At 37.8% G+C, this 21,442-nt stretch overlaps 1 protein-coding gene across 3 annotated transcripts in view; it reads left to right on the forward strand.

Moving 5' to 3' along the window:
* Positions 1–3,830: 3,830 nt before the first annotated feature.
* PCNX4 (pecanex 4) overlaps positions 3,831–21,442 on the forward strand; it is a 42,780-nt gene continuing 25,168 nt past the window's right edge. For 2 of the 3 annotated variants that reach the window (XM_059182236.1, XM_059182237.1), the window contains exons 1-2: positions 3,831–3,971; positions 15,849–16,593. In XM_059182236.1, the coding sequence (XP_059038219.1) occupies positions 15,896–16,593 (698 nt within the window). In that variant the 5' untranslated portion in view covers positions 3,831–3,971; positions 15,849–15,895. Of the gene's footprint in view, positions 3,972–15,848; positions 17,034–21,442 lie in introns of those variants that run through there. The other variant, XM_059182238.1, reaches the window with a different exon arrangement.

Consider the following 21,442-nt stretch of genomic DNA (forward strand, 5'->3'; position numbering starts at 1 on the left):
TATGCTGTACCTTTTATCCCTGTGACTTATTCATTTCCTAACCGGAAGCCTGAATCTCTTGCTACCTTTCACCTATTTTGCCCATCCCCCCATTCTCCTCCACACTGGTAACCGCGAATTTGTTTTCTGTATTTATCAGTCTGTTTCTGCTTTTTGTTTGTTTGTTTGTTTGTTTTTAGATTTTCACATATAAGTGAGGTCATGTAGTATTTGTCTTTCTCTAACTTATTTCACTTACCATAATCTCCTACTCCATCTTTAATATCCGTATAACTCAGTATCACCCAACCCATATGCCTGTGAACATACTAAAATCGCTACCCACTACATCCTCATTCATATGGTCTTTATGTACATTTATATGCATATATTTTGTGGTATAAAGAAATTAGATGAATTTCAACAAGCCATGTAAAAAACTGATCCTCTCATTTGAAAGTCCCTTTTTTCTCTCCCAATGGTTTTCTTCACGTTCACTAATATCCAAACCCTGGCATTCTCTTTTAATCTCATGATTTCAAATAAAATTTTTTTAAATGTAGAATACTTCCAGGGGTGCCTGGGTGGCTTAGTTGTTAAGGCTCTACCTTCGGCTCAGGTCATAATCGCAGGATCAAGCCCCACAATGAGCTCCCTGTTCAGCGGGAAGCCTGCTTCTCCCTCTCCCACTTCCCCTGCTCCTGTTCCCTCTCTCGCGGTCTCCCTCTGTGTCAAATAAATAAAAAATTAAAAACAACAACAATAAAATGTAGGATACTTCCAGATCTCTAGGTCTTGACCTGTCTCTCAGGTTCCAATCCTATATCTGGAACTGGACATATCCCAAAAGCCCTAAAAAGACATAATGTCTCAAAGTGGATTATCTTTCTTTGCAAACCTATTTTTCCTCCTATACTTACTTTAAGGGAACCTCAAACTTTGTGGTCACACAGTTTAAAGCTTAGGCTCATCTTTTTCTTTGATCTCCTTACCCCCCTACCTATTCCCCACCCTAATCCAACTTTACCAAATTTTAGCTTTTCTATTGCCTTGCCCTGGAAGCTCAGCTTTCAAATTCCCTGAAGCCACTTCTTGACTTTAAATCACCTTACCCTGTGCTGCAGCTGTTATTATTTTCAGAGCGCTCTGGTCAGTAGTCTGTGGGCAATGGGGCAGAGTGAGTGTTTTATAATTTTGGATTCTTTTGTTTGTTTTTTACTTTTTGGCAAGAAGAGTAACTTGAAAATGGGCATTACCATTACATAAAAACATGTGTCATGATAATGGCTGGGTAAACATTTTCTGGGGCTAAAGAAGCAGCTCCAGATTACTGGTAATGTTTCATTTTATGTCAATCAGCAGGATTAACAAAAAAAATGGATCTTGAAGACATACACATATAGGTTAAATTCCAAATCTCATTTATTTTACTCTTCTGAAGTAAAATGAGAAATGAGAGTACTGAAATGAGAATCATAATAAGCTACCTCCATAAGGTTAAGATTCAATAGGGTTCATATATACCTGACTTATGCTCTAAATATTTGCTAAATGAATGAATCATGGTTCCCATTCTAGAAAACCTCTTCTCCCACATCTTCATCCAGCTAACTTGTATTTTTATATCTCTGTTGCAGCCATCCTGAATTTCCTTCCCTAGAATGATTCCTATGTCCCAGTTCTGTGTTTCTATGGCTCCAGCGCCTGTTTATCACACACTCTGTAATTACTGATGTCCTTGTTAGTCTCTCATTATATTTTGGTAAATTCCTTGAGGATAAGGGTCATGTGTTATTTGACTTTGAATATGCAAGAATAGGCATGGTTCCTGGCAAACATCGTCCAGTAAATGTTGAATGAGTACTTTCTGTGTACAAGTAACCAAAGGCCTTGTATCAGAGGCTTTACTAATTTTATTCCAAATGCAAAGTAACGTACTGGAAAAAAGAAAATTTAACAACCAAATATCTACAGTAGGTATTACAACAAAAAAAAATGTTAATTCTGGTTGAACTATACATAATTTAGGGTGACAAAAATACAGCCTCTCTACATGAGAAAAATAGCTCATTCTCACTAAGCACTTAAGCTGTGCCTAAGTGATCTAATTATTTAATCCAATCTACCTAACCCCCTTTTTGATAAATTTTCTCTATTATTAACCCTATTCTACAAGATTTGAAAACTGAGCACCAGGAAGATTAGGTATCCCCTATATCACACAAGTAGTGAACTGTGATGTCAGGGTTTCGACAACTTAGGACTTCTGAGCCTCTCTTCTTCCACAGCCTCTACTCTTAACCACACTACACTGACTTCCTAGCAATTGCAAATGCCTCAAAGATGCTTAATGTGGTACCCAGACCTATGACAACTAAGGTTGCCTTCCCCCAAAGTATGGGAAACATTAAGAGTCCATTTCCCCCTCAGACCACTAATGGTGTCTTTGAGACAAGTATATGTACGGCAATGAAACTGCACAGGGTTTTCTTCCACATACTTAACAATAAACTATGCTTTCCCCCTAAATAAAGTAGTATCTATCTATATATGTATATAAGCTTTGTCTTTCTTCTAATATTAATACACAAAAACTTTTCCTACTATGGCCTGAAACCTAGATGCTTAAAAAAAAAAAGGCATCATTTCCAGTAAAGCCAGAAAACAAACAAACAAAAAGGCCGCATTCCTAGTCTTGAGGTAAGGCGATCCAAAGAAGACAGTCCTTGAGCACTCACGAGTCCCAAGCATGCCGAATTGCTAGAATGTCAATCACTTAGGGAAACACAAGTACCTTAATCGTGACAAATTGGCTTCGGAGTTCCCTTCGAGAGCCTCTAACTCATTTGAGACCAATTACCAATTTAATGCTCTAAGGGACCGCCTTGTGACTTCCAGCTAGCAATCTGGAAGATGTCCACAACAGGAGGAAGATGGAAAATGGAGGCGATGGGCGTGTAACTTTAAACTAGCAAAACTGGTACTCTGGGTTCACCCTGTAAGGATTGCCGGATCTTAAATTGCCTCTGAGTATTAACAATGCGCCGCAGCTTTTTTTTTTTTTTTTTTTTTTCCCCAATTAGGATATGTAGACTTTGCCTTGTTTTATTAATAAACAGATACCTTCTTAGTAGCATGATTCAATGACGGGACATTTTGTTTCCTTGCATTTTAAGAATCTCCTCACGGAGAAAAAGTATGAAACAAACGGCAATAGCTAGCACGTATATTCAGTTCCAAATCTTCCAAGCCGAAGCGGATGTATGAAGTATTACTTAAAAGCATTTATTACCGTCGGGGTGCTGGGTGGTGATGGCCAAAGTGAGGATGTGGTTAATGGAACTTGCGAGACCGCGAGCGGCTGGAGTCACACTACACTCCAGTGCAGCAGTCAGCCCACCCGCAAGCCAGAGCTCTCGAAATGGCGGCCGCACGTCAATCTGCCAGAAAGCGCTACCCACTCCGTCAGACACGTCACGTCACCAGGGAAACGGCGCGCTTGCGTAGGGGCGCGGTCCCGGGTTGAAAGGGCAGGGCTTGCTTGAGACCCTTCCCCCTCGCCTCGACGGAGGCCCGAGGCGAAGCGGGAGCGGGGGAGACTCCCACGACACCTCAGCAAAGGAGTGTGGGCCCACACCTGGAGTGAACGAAGCCCGCCTCTTCCCTACCTCCGCCTCGCCTTCCCGGTGGCTGGGGAAGTGCCCCAGGACGAGCACTAGCTGAGGGGCGGAGCGAGCCGAGCGCCCGAACCGCCCCCGAGCGAGATCTCCGTTCCTCGGCGGTGGCGCCCGCTCGAGTTGACGTTAGCTATGGAAACGCGGAGATGCCTCGGGTGCGATCGCGGTGAGCTGGTTGCCTGGCCGCTGGAGCTTCTCCGCCTCTGCGTTCGGGTCGCAGGCAGCCTCCGGGCGGGATCGCCCAGCCCGGGTTTACCTGCAAAAATGCAGTTCCCGGGATTCCTTCGCGTCGCCTCTTCCCTCGGGTGACTCGAGGTACGTTCCATCCCCGACACCCACCTGGGGACTTCTTAGGCACCTTAATTTCCAAGCCTATGCAGAGGCACATTGTTCTTGCAGTTTTAATTGCCACAGATTTCTTGTTCTTCAAGTGCGATTGTTGGATTTTGTACACGGAAGGTGAACCCAGTGGCTAGAGGAATCGGTCCACTAGGACTTTAATTTTCTTTCAAAAGACTGCTTTAGCTTGTTGAGTTACTGCATTTTGTTTCTAAGAGACACTTGCGGAATGGAAAACGGTCCATTGAGTCTTGATTTAGTGATGTCCTTGTTACCCCAATATAGTGTACAAGTTGCGTTCCTTAGTGCTGTACTCTGACCTGACCTCCAACTAAACCGGGTTTGCCCCAACTTGGTCAATTTCTGACCCCCTGAACACGAGTAACTCTTCCCCCCATCTGCTGCCTCTCTTCACGACTCTGTCAAGGACCAGTGTTTACATCAATGAAATCTACAACATGGGAGGTTATTGATCAGAACTGTGAATTGATTATCTACTCTTTACCAGTCATTCTCTTTTATTCAGCCATACATATGTGTGTGTGTATATATATATATACACATATATATTTATATATATACATGTATTTAGTCAATCATTCCTACGACTAGAGCAAAGACCATCCTTTATATTATTGAGTGTCCACTGCCACCCATGCCAAGTCTCCAGACCCTGTCACAGCATCCAGAGCCAGACTCATGACCAGATATTGCCATTTTAGTGATTTTTTTTTTTAAGATTTTATTTATTTATTTCACAGATCACAAGTAGGCAGAGAGGAAGGCAGAGAGAGAGGAGAAAGCAGGCTCTCTGCTCTTCAGAGGGCTGGATCCCAGAACCCTGGGATCATGACCTGAGCTGAAGGCAGAGGCTTTAACCCACTGAGCCACCCAGGCACCCCCATTTTAGTGATTTAACTGGGACACCTGGCAGCCACTTTTAAATTTCCTACTAGTTATTAACAGACAGTACATGGCTGGGGAACTTTTCTGTTTCTTTTTTCCTTTGTAAGAACTTTGTTGAGATATAATTCACATTCCATAGACTTCAGTCATTAAAAGTGGACAATTCAACACCCGAAATGAATATTACACTGTATGTTAAATAACTAGAATTTACATTAAAATTTTTTTAATGTATTAAAGATTTTTAAAAAGTGTACATTGGTTTTTAGTATATTCATAGAATTGTGCAAGTATTATTACAGTCAATTTTAGAACATCTCATCGCCTCTTCAAAAAGCCCTGTTTCCTTTAGGAATTACTCCCTCCCATCCCAGGCTTAGGCAAACATTAACTTGTTTCTGTCTTTCTATTAGATTTGCATGTTCTGGACATTTCATATATAGGGAAGCATACAGTATGTCACCTTTTGTGATTGTCTTCCTCTTAGCATTCTGTTTTCAAGGTTCGTCCATGTTGTAGCATAAGTCAGTACTTCATTCTTGTTTATAGCCTAATAATATTACATCATATGGATATACCACGTTTTATGTAATCTGTTGATGGACTTTTTGAGTGTTTTCACTTCTTGGCTATTATTTCTGCTATGAATGTTTGTGTACAAATTTTTGTGTAGACTTATGTTCTCATTTCTCTTTGGTAAATACCCAGCAATAGAATTAATAGGTCATATGGTAACTCTATGGTTAGCATTTTTAGGAACTGCCAGACTCTTTTTGAAAGCAGCTGCACCATTTTACCTTATAACTTGGGGGTTTGGTTTTCTCCACAATCTCACCAATACTATTTTTTAAATTTAATTTTATTTTTTCAGTGTTCCAAGATTGATTGTTCATGTACCATATGCAGTGTTCCATGCAATACATGCCCTCCTTACTACCCATCACCTGGCTCACCCATCCCCCCCCACTCCCTCCCCTCTAAAACCCTGTCTGTTTCTCAGTGTCCACAGTCTCTCATGGTTCATCTCCCTGACCGATTTACCCCACTTCCCTTCTCCTTTCCTTCTCCTAATGTCCTCCTTGCTATTTCTTCTGTTCCACAAGTAAGTGAAACCATATGGTAATTGACTTTCTCTGCTTGACTTATTTCACTCAGCATAATCTCCTCTAGTCCCCTCCATGTTGCTACAAAAGTTGGGTATTCATCCTTTCTGATGGCTGAATAATACTCCATTGTGTATATGGACCACATCTTCTTTATCCATTCGTCTTTCGAAGGGCATCTTGGCTCTTTCCACAGTTTGGCGATTGTGGTCATTGAAATCCATGTGACTGGTTTTCAAAAATAGTATTGGTGTGGAGGTTCCTCACCAGTACTATTTTTGACAGCCAGTTAAGTGGATTTGAAGTGATAGCTTGTTTCACTTTCGATTTGCATTTCTCAAATGAGTGAGTAATGATGTGGAAAATTGTCTTGTGTGATTATTGGCGATTTGTATGGTATCCTTGGAGAATGCCTACGTTAATCCTTTAAATTGGCTTATTTTTTTCACTATCAAATTGTAAGTGTTCTTTATATATTCTAGATGTAAGTCCCTTATCATATATATGATTTGCAAAAATTTTTTCCTATTTCGTGGGTTTTCATTTTCTTGATGGTGAGAACCTTTCCTTCTAGACAGTTTCCCATTTGTGTTTCTTTATCTCTTACTCAGAAGTCGTGTGTATCAGTGTCCTCATGCTGGCTTAGCTAACAAAAGTTTCCCATTTGACATTTTGGAGATTCCTCTCAGGCCCACTTTTCCCTGAAAACTCTTTTTCCCAAATTATCTTTCTATTTCTCTGGTCTCAAAAATGAAATTCCCTTTCATTCGTCAACGGCTTGGTATGATTTAAAAACTCAGCTACCAACTGATGTGGTGTGTTGTCACTTAATTTTACTGGTTCGTAGTTTTCTGTAAAGCAAGTTGGTTTTTTTTGGTAATCTGTGTGAATGGTACCCTTCATTCACCTGACACTTGACTTTGAAAGAAAAACTTGTTAATTGCTTTGAATTGGTAAAATGTATGCAGAGTGGGAAGGGTAGATTGGGAGAGAAGTGTCAGCAGGGCCTGCTGCACATTTGTGATACACTGATGTGACTTTTGGCTATTTTTTTTTAAAGATTTTATTTATTTATTTGACAGAGATCACAAGTAGGCAGAGAGGCAGGCAAAGAGAAGGGGGGAAGCAGGCTTCCCGTTGAACAGAGGCCGATGCAGGACTCTATCCCAGGATCCTGGAATCATGACCTGAGCTGAAGGCAGGGGCCTCAACCCACTGAGCCACCCAGGAGCCCCTTGGCTATTTTCTACCATCTTATTTTTCCAAAAGGAATGGAATGTTAATAATTCATATTCTAGTGTTGCACATTTGAGAAGGGTGAATTATAGAACTGATAACTCATTATTCTATCTGTAAAGCTTTCCCAATATCTATAATAAATAGATCCTTTGAGCTATCTACTTACCCTTTCCATCCAGTCATAGCTTTCTCTACAAACCAGTTCCTGTGAATATACAAAATACTCTTAAATTCAAAGACCCTCCTAAAATCTTGAATTTGAATAAATACCATTTTGTAGATCAAAGGGATGTTATTGTGCTTGTTTTTTTACTTTAAGGCTCTTTAAGTGCTTGAGTAGATTTTCCTTTTTTTGGTGTATAGAAGAGATTGCTTACTACATGATTGATAAACTATAACATGAAATATGTTTTTCATGTTTTAGTACTAAATGTCTTTCAAAGGCTTTTCAAGAATTTAGCTGTTTGTCCCTGGTATGGCATTTAGGCAAGATTCATAGAGTGTTTTCTGCATCTCTAGATTTCTACTGATACCCTCAACAGTTAGCACTTGGCTTTCATAAAAGTCCACAGGTGCTTTCTTGTTAGAACTGATCTAACAGGGTGCCTGGGTGGCTCAGTGGGTTAATCCGCTGCCTTCGGCTCAGGTCATGACCTCAGGGTCCTGGGATCGAGTCCCGAATCGGGCTCTCTGCTCAGCGGGGAGCCTGCTTCCTCCTCTCTCTCTGCCTGCCTCTCTGCCTACTTGTGATCTCTCTCTGTCGAATAAATAAATAAAATCTTAAAAAAAAAAAAAAAAGAAGAAGAAGAATTGATCTAACAGTAATAGGTCATTTTATCCAGGACAATGAGAATTAAGTTGTGTCATAGCATACTTTTTGAGTACTAAGGTGTAAGCCATTTTGTTTCTTTTCCGGACCTGAAGGTTTTTGTTGTGATATTTAGAAAAGTAGAACTTCAGTATATTTCTTTTCAGATTTTTAAAAATACTTTTTAGGAACGTGGATGAGGATATTCTATATATTACTGACAAGTTTGTGTAGGCATTTTTTAAATAAGCAGGAATTACTTTTTCTTGAGAAGTTAATTTTGTTTAATAATTTTATGGTATTTATAAACTTTGTATATTGTTTATTCTCTTGATAATGAAAATTAAAATAATTGCAGAGTTATTTTTACCAATAATAATTATTTGAGAGGGAAATGATCTCTATCCCACTGGATTATAAACTTCTTTAGATCAGAGGGCGGCCTGTTACCATAACCTAGTACATCGTAGGTATTCAAAAGTTTAAATGTGTGGAAAGTACTAAATTTTCATTTAGCTATTTCTCTATGAAAGGAAAAGTTAGCACGTTTGTCTATATTAACAAATGTCCGAATGAACTCTTTACTCCTCAGTGTTTCAAGAGCAAGTTAACATAGGGGGAGGAAAAAAGATTATAACATATGTCAGAGTTAATATCCTTCAAATTTAAAAAGTTCTTTCAAATTAATAAAAGAAGTGAACACTTTAAAAGAAAAAGAGGTGGGGCACTTGGGTGGCTCATTGGATTAAGCCTCTGCCTTGGGCTCAGGTCATGGTCTCAGGGTCCTTGGATGGAGCCCCACATCGGGCTCTCTGCTCAGCGGGGAGCCTGCTTCCCTCCACCGCCCCCCCCCCCCCCGCCGTCTCTGTGCCTGCCTCTGTCCCTACTTGTGATCTCTCTCTGTCAAATGAATAAATAAAATCTTTAAAAAAAAAAGAGAGAGGCAAAGGGCATGAAAAGGCAGTTTACAAAGAAATTAAATGACGTTTGTCTGCAGTACACACATACACATGTAGTGAATATTCTCGGAAAGATAAACCATGTTACTGAAATAATAATAGGATTCTATAAAAAGGAACATCTAGGGGTTAAAGATGTACTCTTAGGAATTGAAAATATGAGAGCAAAGATTAAATGAAATTTGACAAATAGGATAGAGCAAGTTTTTTGAAGGTATAATAAAAATACAGTTGAGGTACGGTTGCAGAAGTGCCCAATAAGTAAGTGTGGATTCATTGTCACCTCACACCTGTTAAGATGGCTACTAGAAAAAGAAAAGGGAAAGAAAAATAACAGATGTTGGCAAGGATGTGGAAAAATTAGAACCTGTGTAAAATGTTAGTAGGATGAAAAGTGGTGTGTTTGCTATGGAGAACAGTGTGGAAGGTCCTCAAAAAATTAAAAATAGAGCTACTATATGATCCAGCAATCCCACTTAAGAGAATTTATCTGAAAGAATTGAAATCAGCATCTTGAAGAAATATTTGCCCTCCTGTGTTCACTGCAGCATTATTCACCATAGCCGAAAATCAGAAATAACCCACTATCAACAGATGAATGGATAAAGAAAATGTGTTATATACATACAATGGAAAATTATTTAGCCCTGGAAGGGAAGGAAATCCTGCCATTTGTGATCACATAGATAAGCCTTGAAGACATTATGGTAAATGAAATAAACCAGTCAGAAAAAGACAAATACTGCGTGGTTCTTCTTATATGAGTTATCTAAAATTGTCAGACTTACAGAAACAGAGTAGACTGAAGGTTGTCAGGAGCTTGGGGGAGGAAGAAACAGGAAGAAGACTTGCTATATAAAGTTTTAGTTTTACAATGAATAAGTTCTAGAGATCTGTACAATGTTGTGTTGCTACTTAACAATACTGTATTATACACTTAAAATGTTAAGAGGGTAAATCTCATGTTAAGTGTTCTTATCATAAAAAAAAATCTGAATCCAATATAACAGAAAAAGGAAGTGTAGGTTCAATGAATGAAATTGACCAATCCATAAGAACAATGTGATAGGTTAAAAACAAGTAAATTTCACTAAATAAAAATCAGATGATTGGCTAAAACTTATGTTTTTAGAAATTCTGTTTGCTAAACTAAGAAAACTATAAATTTATTGTAATCTCCCCAAACTGCTACTTTGTTATCTTTTTGCTTGTTTGTTTGTTTGTTTGTTTGTTTGTTTTAAGGGATTTTTCACATTGATATCTTGCCTGATTCTTGCATTAAAGTTGAAAAATAAAAATTCCCCCCCTAGCACATTGCCAAATTGATCTGTTTCTCGCCTTTCTGGATAATGCATAAGAAACATGGCTCAAATTCCAAACAAAGCAGCGTTTCTATGGCTACTTTGTTGGCCCACTTTCAGAGTAGCATATGAAGAAAGCATATGGCCAAAATCAATGTTTTGATGCCATCTTTATCCCGTAACCTCTCTTTTCACGACACTTTTTTTCCCCTAAGTCTTGAGACATTTTTTTAATTTTAACATGTTGGAGGCAGCAACCATAAAAATGCATCAGTCTGGGAATTGTCTCTGAGAATATATGCCAAAATCTCATTCAGGAACTAAGTTTTAATTATTCTGATTTTCCTTTCCATTCTACTAATCCAGATTAGGATTTAGAAGGTTTTTCTGTATAAATGTTAAGTGCTGCTTCCTATGAAGAAAATATTTTTTAAATATTCCAGGATCTGTAATTAAATTAAAAATCACACAGTACCAGTTTATCATAATTTTTAAAATTTAATTTAATTTTTTTTCAGTGTTCCAAGGTTCATTGTTTATGCACCACACACAGTGCTCCATGCAGTACGTGCCCTCCTTACCCACCACCAGACTCACCCAACTCCCTACCCCTCTCTCCTCCAAAATGTTGTTTGTTTCTCAGAGTTCACAGTGTCTCATGGTTTATCTCCCCCTCTGATTTCCCCCAGCTCGCTTCTTCTTTCCTTCTCCTAGTGTCCTCTGTATTATTCCTTATGCTCCAAAAGTAAGTGAAACCATATGATAATTGACTCTTCTCTGCTTGACTTACTTCACTCACCATAATTTTTGCTTTAATGAATTTCTAGTATTTGTTGTGCCACAATTCCCTTTTATCCTTAAAATATTAGAAAGAAAATACCCATACTAGAAATAAGCATACTTGCAACTTGTCAAATTTCCAACTTCCCCTTTAAACAACAGTGTTTAATGTTTTCTTTTAATCATCTTACTTAAGCTCTGCCATTAATGTATTATATTCCTGTCCATACCAAGGTATTTTCCTACATGTTATGGAGAATTGGAAGTGTCTCAAGATTTGGTCTCTGCCCACAAATAACTTATTGGTAGAGAAAAGACATACATAATTAGAAAATAACACGTAAAGAGGTAAACAATACAAGAAATGCCCTATGTTGATATATGTTACAAGATGAGTAGTATGAACAAGCAATGTTTGATATGCAGAGAGAAGAGAGTGTTCTGGGAAATTTTCAGAAAGGATTAGATTCAATCTTTAAAGTTGACCAAGAATACCAATTAGGGAAAGGAAGAATGGACATCCTAGACCAAGGAAAGGGCCTGAGCATAAGTACCCAGAAGGAAAAGGGCAGGATGTGTTTGTAGGGTATAGGGCTGAGAATTTTAGAGGTTATGTGGTCAATTGAAGAGGTATCAAAATGTTCTATGTAAAATACACAAGCACACCCTACCTACCATATGCTCTCTAGAACTTTTCACACCTACACAAACTATACATAACCATGGATTATGTATACACCTAAGTGTGTATATTGTTTTTTAAAAATATGCAAATGAGATCATCCATGTGTTTATTTTACTTTTCAGCATTTCATGGCATCGTTCTGTTTCCACATCAATAATGGATCTTCAGAATATCTCACTGTTTGGAATATAATCACAGAGTATTCTGTCAAATGAGTAAGAGCTTAAACTAAGCTCTACCAAAGATTCTGAAGTACATGCAGCTAGATAATCTGGTTTATAAGGTGTCTTCAGTTTCTGTCTTTCTTTCCCAGTGAGCCATCTCACCTTGTTCCTGATTGCTTCAGTGGAATAAGAGGGACCAGCTTTTACCTAACTCTCCGGCCAAATTCCAGGCATATCCGGTCTCTTTTAAAAGCCTAGGACAGACATCCAAGTTCCTTTTCCTTTCTGATAGCAACTTCTGTAGATAATTGAAATCAAAATAATATTTGTGCCTGCTCACAGGACTATGCCCTTACTTACCCTTTGGCTTCTATAGAACAACCCTATCAGAATAGGGGAGTACATTGAGCCTGACATCAGGAGTTAAGCTCATTCAGAGGGGGGAAGCAGTCTTTTCATTCCTTGAGATTGAACCATCAATGACTAAGGTTCCATTTGGCCCTGCAGTTCTGTTATTTTGTGAGTACTTGTAGGGCTGCCATGTAAGTAAAAAAGCTGTGACTTGGGACGCCTGGGTGGCTCAGTTGGTTAAGCAGCTGCCTTCGGCTCAGGTCATGATCCCAGCGTCCTGGGATCGAGTCCCACATCGGGCTCCTTGCTCCGCGGGGAGCCTGCTTCTCCCTCTGACTCTGCCTTCCACTCTGTCTGCCTGTGCTCGCTCTCACTCTCTCTCTCTCACAAATAAATAAAATCTTTAAAAAAAAAAAAAAAAAAAAAAAAAAGCTGTGACTTATTCTGTGTAGAATTAAGACCAATGGCCAGAATATAAAAAAATGGTGAGTGTTTTCAACTAAAGAACTTCCTAACAGTATAACAAAAGGTTCTCTAAAGTAGTAATAATTTTTAAAAATATTTTATTTATTTATTTGACAAACAGAGATCACAGGCAGAGAGGCAGGCGGGGTGGGGGGGCAGCGGGCGTGGGGGGAGCAGGCTCCCTGCTGAGCAGAGAGCCTGATGCTGGGCTCAATCCCAGAACCCTGGGATCATGACCTAAACTGAAGACAGAGGCTTTAATCCACTGATCTACCCAGGTGCCCCTAAAGTAGTAATTCTTTATTGTGACCCCTAAACTTTTCATGATGCCGGAAAGCTCTCTCTAGGACTGATACTGGTTGGGTAGAACTGACTCGTAGGAATACTGTTTTAAACCGAAGAAAGAACAGGGAAGGCAGGCAGGCAGGCGGGCTATCTTAAGATGGCTTTAAATCTGTGCATGTGTGGTAAAATACATACAATGTTTACGGTCTTAACCATTTTTAAGCATATAGTTCAGTGGTATTAACTACATTACCCTGTAGTAAAGTCATCACCACCATTCATCCCTGTGACTCTTCTCATCTTGTGAAACTTATGCCCATTAAACAGTAACTCCCATTCTCTTTCCTTATCCCGTGGCAATCGCCATTCAACTTTCTATGATTTTGATAACTCTAAGTACCTTGTCTTAGTGAGATTATGGACTATTTATCTTATTGTGACTGACTTATTTTGTTTAGCATAGGCCCTTAAGGTTCATCCATGCTATAGCATGTGGCAGGATTTCCTTCCTTTTTAAGGTTGAAAAAATATCCCTTGTATGTATATACTACATTTTATTTGTCCATACATCCTTTGGTGGACACTTGGGTTGCTTCCACGTTTTAGTTATTGTGAATAATGTTGCTATGAACACGAGTAACAAATATTTCTTTGATACCCTGCTTTTAGTTCTTTAGGGTATATATCCAGAAATCAACAACCTGGATCATATGGTAATCCAATTTTTAAGTTTTTAGGAGCCACTGTACTGTTTTCTGCAAAACTTAAACCATTTGATATTTCCACCAATAGTGCACAAGGGTTCTAGTTTTCCACATCCTTACCAATACATGTTGTTTTCTGTTTTTCTGATAGTAGCCATCTAAATAGCTGTGAAGTGGTATTTTGTTGTAGTTTTGATTTACATTTCTCTAATGATTAGTAGTGTTGAGCATCTTTCCATGCATTTATTGCCATTTGTGTATCTCCTTTGGAGAAATGTCTATTCAAGTCCTTTGCCAATTTTTGAATTTGTTTGTTTGTTTTGTTGTTGAGTCTTAGGAGTTCTCTATATATTATGGATAGCTATCTCTTATCAGATGGATATATGATATGCAGATACTTTCTCCCATTCTGTGAGTTGCCTGTTCACTCTGTTGATAATGTCTTTGATGCACATAATTTTAAATTTTCATGAAGTTTAATTTGTCTATTTTCCTTTTGTTAACCTGTACCTTTGGTGTCATATCCAGGAAGTCATTCCAGTATTGGAAGCTTTTGTCCTATGTTTTCCTTTAAAAGCTTTATTGCTTTAGGTCTTACAGTTAGGTCCATTTTGAGTTAATTTTTGTGCGTGATGTTAAGGGTCTAATTTCATTCTTTTGCTTATGGATACTCAGTTTTCCTGACACCATTGAATGGTCTTGGTACTCTTATCAAATATTTTACCATATATATGAGTATTTATTTCTGGGTTCTCTATTCTATTTCATTGAGCTCTGGGTCTTACTTTATGAAGTTAGCTTTAAACTTAATTTTTCTTTTCCAACCCGGAATGTGATCCCTGAGTAATACATTGCTAGCTATCTTGTGTCAGGCAACTGTTTTTCAGAATATGCTACTAAGTGTATCCCAGGAAAAGGAAAAGTCAAAGAGAAGAGAATCTGTTATTTGATACTTAGATTTTTAAAAAAATATTTTATTTTTTTTAAGTAATCTGTATACCCAAAGTGGGGCTCAAACTCATGACCCTGAGATCAAGAATACATGCTCTACCAACTGAGCCAGCCCGGCACCCCGAAACTTAGAATTTTGTGGCCCTGAAATGGAAATAATCTAGACTATAGCATATACAGATCCTATTATTGTTTCATGTTTTCCTAGTTTGGGTGGGTTTTGGAAACTGATAACAGAGAAAGTAAAAATTGAGTCAGAAGGTAGTTTGCTTGTGGTAACATAGCTAATAATAAGCATTTAGTCAGACACCTGGAGTCCTTCGATTTCCAGTTTGTTGTTCTTTCTACTGCACATTGAACCGCCAGTGACTTTTTATAGAAATGTTAGTATTTTAACAGGATTTGACTTTTTAAATTCTCAGAAAATCCCAAGTTTACTGTAATTGCTAGATGATGTGACTAACAGTATTTCTATTTTTTTTTTCCACTTCTATTTTCAGTCCAATTCAAGGGAATTACAGAGAATATCTTCATTTTATAGAGCAGGGTTTGGCCAACTATGGCTCACAGGTTGAGTCTGGTCCACAGGTATACTTAAAAGTAACATAAAGCTTTACTGGAACACAACCATTCCTGTTCATTTATTTATTTATTATCTATGGTTTCTTTTCTGCTACAACAGTAGAATTGAGTCATTGTAGTTGAGATATGGTCCATAAAGCCTAAAATATTTACTCTTCAGCCCTTAGAGAAAAATTTTGCTGGCTCTTAAAATAGAGGGAAAGTTTAAAAACAAACATCAAAAACTCTTAGGGAAACAATTAGTTAAACCACTGGCAGATTTAATTTGAGAGCACTGGTTTTTTGAACTTATCTTTGACTTTGAAATCTAAAAATGTTCCTTTAAGATCTAATCCCAAATGTTAAGTTCTAGATAAATTAATAATTAATATGATTCTTTTTCAAGTAAAAAACAACTTCACAACTATTTGTTTGGTGCCACGTGTGTGTCAGGCAATGGGAAGGAGCTAGAGATGTGAAGTTCTAAATCCTGCCCTTGAATGAATTAAGGGGATAAAAATGGAAATGTGGGGTTCCCCCTCATCTTTTAAGTATGACATTGTCAAGTAGTGCCTTTTTTCTTTTTCTTAGAGACTGCTGTATTACAGAAGAGGATGTGACTTTCAGAATAATCCTGAATGAGAAGGATGAGTCCAGATGTGCCTCTACTGAATGATTACAAACAGGACTTCTTTCTGAAGCGCTTTCCGCAGACTGTTCTTGGAGGCCCTCGGTTCAAATTAGGCTATTGTGCCCCTCCTTACATATATGTTAATCAAACTGTCCTTTTTCTGATGCCATGGGTTTGGGGTGGATTAGGAACACTCTTGTATCAGTTGGGCATTTTGGAAGACTATTACACAGCAGCTCTTTCAGGTGGACTAATGCTTTTTGCTGCAATTACCATCCAGTTCATAAGTTTGTATGCCAGAAACAAATCGGTGACAGTAGAAAGAATGCTAACCACAGATATCTTAGCAGAGGAAGATGAACATGACTTTACAAGTTGTGCTGGCACTGAAACTATCAAATTTCTAATTCCTGGCAAGAAATATATAGCCAACACAGTTCTTCATTCTTTTCTTGCTGGGTTAATGTGTGGTCTTGGAACATGGTATCTGCTCCCAAACAGAATATCCCTGCTGTATGGCAGTACAGGAGGTACTGTTCTGCTGTTTGTCTTTGGATGGATGACATTATGTATAGGAGAATATTCGTTAATTGTAAACACAGCTGCAGAGACTGCGACTTTCCAAACCCAGGATACTTACGAAATCACTCCTCTTATGAGACCTCTTTATATTTTTTTGTTTGTTTCTGTAGATCTTGCACACAGGTAATAAGCTGTCAGATACTTTATAACTTGCTTTTTTGTTGTTGTTTTTAAAGATTTTATTTATTTATTTGACAGAGACACAGTGAGAAAGGGAACAAAAGCAGGGGAAGTAGGAGAGGGAGAAGCAGACTTCCTGCAGAGCAAGGAGCCCAATGCAGGGCTTGATCCCAGGACCCTGGGATCATGAAATGAGCTGAAGGCAGACACTTAACAAATGAGCCACCCAGGAGCCCCTACTCGCTTTGTTTTTAAGCATACACAGTATGAGCCCATCATTAGTATTAAAAAAAATGAACCTATGAATTGAAAGTCATCAAGACCAAACCACTGGATGATAGGTTTTTCTGATGATTAATCTCTTAGGAGTAATCTCTGTTAAACATTCATACCAAAGCAGTAATTAAACCTTACTGAAAAGTAAAAAGAAAACCCTTTATAAGGTAAGATAAATAAAATTTTAGTTCGTGTTTCACTTTTAATAACAAGCTATGAATCTATAACATAGCCTGGCTGAGACCTATGAAAAGGGATGGAACTTTCCTATGAGGGTCTAGTGAAGAATTTAAAATTTATATACATATACATTATGTACAAATTGAGTGAACTTAAGATGAATAACTTTTTTAAAAAAGATTTTATTTATTTATTTGACAGAGATTACAAGTAGGCGGAGAGGCAGGGAGAGAGAGAGGAGGAAGCAGGCTCCCCACCGAGCAGAGAGCCCATCGAGGGGCTCGATCCCAGAACCCTGGGATCATGACCTGAACTGAAGGCAGAGGCTATAACCCACTGAGTCACCCAGGCGCCCCAACATTTCTAATTTGTTGTAGTAACTATGTAGAAGGGATGTTGATTTTTTTTTTATTTGCTATAGTAGAGAAATAGAACACAGAGTTGTTAAAATTGTTTACAAATGTTTACAAATTGTTGGATAACCCCCTTTGCTTACCTTTTCTAAATCTGACTTATTTCTGTTTCTGTAGATTGCAGCTTTCTCTTTCACAGGTTCCTGCCTGGGCAGAAATGTATAGACATGTAAAGAACTGAATTTTATGTCCCCCTCAAATTCATATGTTAAAGCCCTTACCTCAGTGGTGTTTGGAGATAGGATCTTTGGGAGGTAATTAGGAAAATAAGGGTGGGGCCCTGATCGGATGGGATTAGTACTCTTTCAAGATGAAACGCAAGAGAGCTTGATCTCTCTCCCTCTCCACTGTATGAGGATACAGTGAGGAGGCTGCTGTCTGAAAACCAGGAAGAGAGTTCTCAGCAGAATCTGACCATGCTGGCAATGCTAATCTTGGACTTCCAGCCTCCACTGGTATTTTATTATGACAGCCCAAGCTGATTAAGACAGATTTTGATAGAAAGAGGTGGGTTGCTTCTGTAACAGATACCTAAAAATGTGGAAGTGGCTTTGAAATTGGGTAATTGATAGAGGCTGGAAGACTTTTGAGGTGCGTGCTTGAAATATGTACTTACAGGCATTTCTGGTGAGGTCTTAGAAATGAGAACCTGTTATTGGAAACTACAGGAGAGGTGATTCTTATTATTAAGTGGCACAAAACTTGGCCGAGCCACTTTCTAATGTTTTGTGGAAAGTAGAACTTGAGAGTGATGTAATTGGATGTAGAGGTGAGGAGATTGCTAAGCAACTGGTTGAGAGAAGAGTTTGGTTCCTCCTGACTGCATATATGAAAGGAGAGATAAATTGAAGAAGGAGTTGATAAGCAAAAATGAACCAGAACTTGAACGTTTGGAAAATTTTGGGCCTATACATATTGCAAAAAACATGAGAAAGCATGTTCTGAAGTGAGCACAAGGGTGTGACTGGACTACCACTAAATTAAGAGTTTATGGGGTTATATGAACAAAATACTGTCAGTTTCAACAGAAACTGAAAAAGGACCTTTCCTCTGAAAAGGGTCAGAGACCAGATGAAATAAACTAAGACTGTTAGACTTCTTAGATTTGACAGGTGTTTAAGAAGAGAAAAAAATGACCCCAAAAATGATTCAGAGATAGTCAGGGCTACTTTCTTGGTTTCAGCAAACTAAAAGCTGGAGGCTTTGGGGCTGGTACTGCCCTGCAGAGACTTGGGGGGTAGGAACCCCACCTGGAGCTGTTTGAGGCCTGGAAGACAGAATATGAAATGAAAGAAGATTCTTTCCCCACCTTGGGATCTAATGGAATTTGCCTTGCTAGGTTTTGGACTTCTTTGGAGGATGTCACCCCTTCCTTCTTTCCTGCTTCTCCCTTTGGGAATAAGAATGTCCATTCTGGGGCTGTCATGCCATTTTATTTTGGAAGCACATAAATTATCTGATTTCACAGGTTCACAGCTAGAGAGGGATTTTGGCTTAGGTTGGGGTGTACCGTGAGTCTCAACCTGTGTCTGATTTAGATGGTAGACAAACTTTGGACTTTACAGTTGATGCTGGAATTTTTTAAGACTGTTGGGATGGGATGCATATATTTTGCATGTAAGAACATGAATTTGGGAGACTGGGGTGTAATATTAAGGAATAAATGTATGTGCCCCCTCAAAATTCATATGTTGAAGCCCTAACCCCCAATGTGATAGATTTGGAGATGGGGGTCTTTGAAAGGTAGTTGGGTCATCAGGGTGGTCCTATTCTAATGGGATTGGTATCATTATAAGAAGAGAGACCAGAGAGCTTGATATCTTTCTCTCCACCATGTAAGGATGTAGTGACAAGTTGGCTATCTGGAAGCCTTGAGGAGTGTTCTCACCAGAACCCAACCGTGGTGGCAGTTTGATCTCCCTGCCTCTAGAACTATGAGAAATAAAATTCTATTGTTTAAGCCACCTGGTCTGTGGTATTTTGTTATGGCAGCCTAAAATAAGATAAAACATTTAAAAAATAGTTAACCAGTTTTTGTACTGAAACTGAACTATTCTTAGGGGACTATTTGCTATTCCCTAAATCTTAATCTCTTCTAGTTGTGCTACATTTATGGACCAGAGGACACTATAATATCCTTGTTGTTCTTCATCTAATCACGTATGTAAGGGGAGAATTAGTTTATGGGAAATCCATTTATAATGGGTTTGTTAGTTATTAGCCATAAAATATACTACAGTTAAATACTTGGTTTTGAAAAGTTGGCAGTAAATTTGAGTTTCAGTGTATATATACACATTCATCCCCTTCTTATAAACAAAGTTTATAAGATTATTTTAAGAATTTAGGTTCTTGAGTTACTGTCTCATTGTGCTATTTTTGAGATCAGAAATTATATACTTGCCTATAGTACATCTTTGCATTTAAAATGATGTCCTGAGTTCTTTAATTTTTTAAAAAATCTGTTAATTCATAATTTGGTTACCTTGACCTTCTGCATTACTTATTTCTAAATAAAAGAGTGTAAATTTTTTTTACTGATTCTAGTAGGATTTAATATACAGTTTTAATGTTTGCAGTTCGATCATTACAAAGAGGTTTATTTTCAACTTAAAGAAGACAAAAGCCTGCCCAAATCTATTTTTATAGAAAAAGATGACATGTTTATGCAGAACAATTACCTCCCACTTGACTTACAATGTACCACATGTAGGCTAATTGAATTTAAATTTAAAAAAAGAAATTTGGTCAACAAAATAATCAAGATGATCTTTATATAGTAGCTATGATACTGCAAGTTAATAATGTATGAAATGTGTACACTGTACAAATTTGGACAGTTGTCAAATATATCAAATTGTGTCTTAATTTTATTTCAGAGAATGTAAAAGTTGAAGAGACAAGCCTCACAGTATAATAATATTTTCTCTTTCCCCATTCTTTATTTTACCCAGTACACTTGTATATTAACAATTTTAAATAACTTTTTCTGTGCTTTTTTATTAAGGACAAGTGTTAAACCCATAGTTCTTAGTTCATAGACTCTCAGGAATTGTTTCATTGAATGATGCGTATTTATGTTATCTTAGTCACTATAATCATCTTTTTCTGGGCATGTGGATCTTAGTGAGTATATAGAATTTGAAACATTTTTATGGTTGTTAGATTCAAACAAAGTTTTTTTCTTGAGGGCTTAGATATTTTGCTCTAGAAAATTCATGTTACATATCAGAAATATAATTTAAACATATTTTCCATATAAAAGACTAAATCACAATAATCATATTATATAGTAAGAGTCATACAGGAAAGTGATCATAATGTTTGGTTGCCTAAATTACATATGCTTGTATTTGTGTATGATACTCTTGTATATAAATAGATTTTCTATGTCATTGCTTAAGAACAAAAAGATTTGGGGAGGTTAAATCAAATTTGGGTAAAATATTTCCTGAATATATATTATTTTTACACAAAACATACTATCCTTGATGTATTAGAGAAATGTTAACAGTCTTTAAGAAGAAAAATAACTACAGATCTGCATGTTTTCCTTGACCTTCCTGCAGTTTATTGTGTGTGGTTTGATTTTCCTTTTTGGTACTTGAGTATTTTCTTCCCAGAATGAAATGTATTTTAAAAGTACATTACAGAAAGTATTTTCCTCTAATTTAGCATCACATTGTTAACCTTGTATTCATTAATTCTCTGCTTATAAAAATTTGAAGGACATACATTATGAGACAGAGTGCATTAGCTGACATAGTCCTGATACCTGTGTGAACAAAACACATTATGTCATTATTATAGCCATAGTTGCTATACATTTGCTTCTGGGCTATTAACATACACTTAAGTGGGTGATTATTACAGAAGGTGTCTTCTCCTTGACTTTGGTTCCTAGCAGCTCAGGTATTCAAGTATAATTATGCTATAAGTTTTGAGATTTCGTTTTCTTTTTTGCAAGTTATCTTTAGAACATT

The sequence above is a fragment of the Mustela lutreola genome, chromosome 7 (assembly GCF_030435805.1).
Source record: "Mustela lutreola isolate mMusLut2 chromosome 7, mMusLut2.pri, whole genome shotgun sequence".
NCBI classification, from domain to species: domain Eukaryota; kingdom Metazoa; phylum Chordata; class Mammalia; order Carnivora; family Mustelidae; genus Mustela; species Mustela lutreola.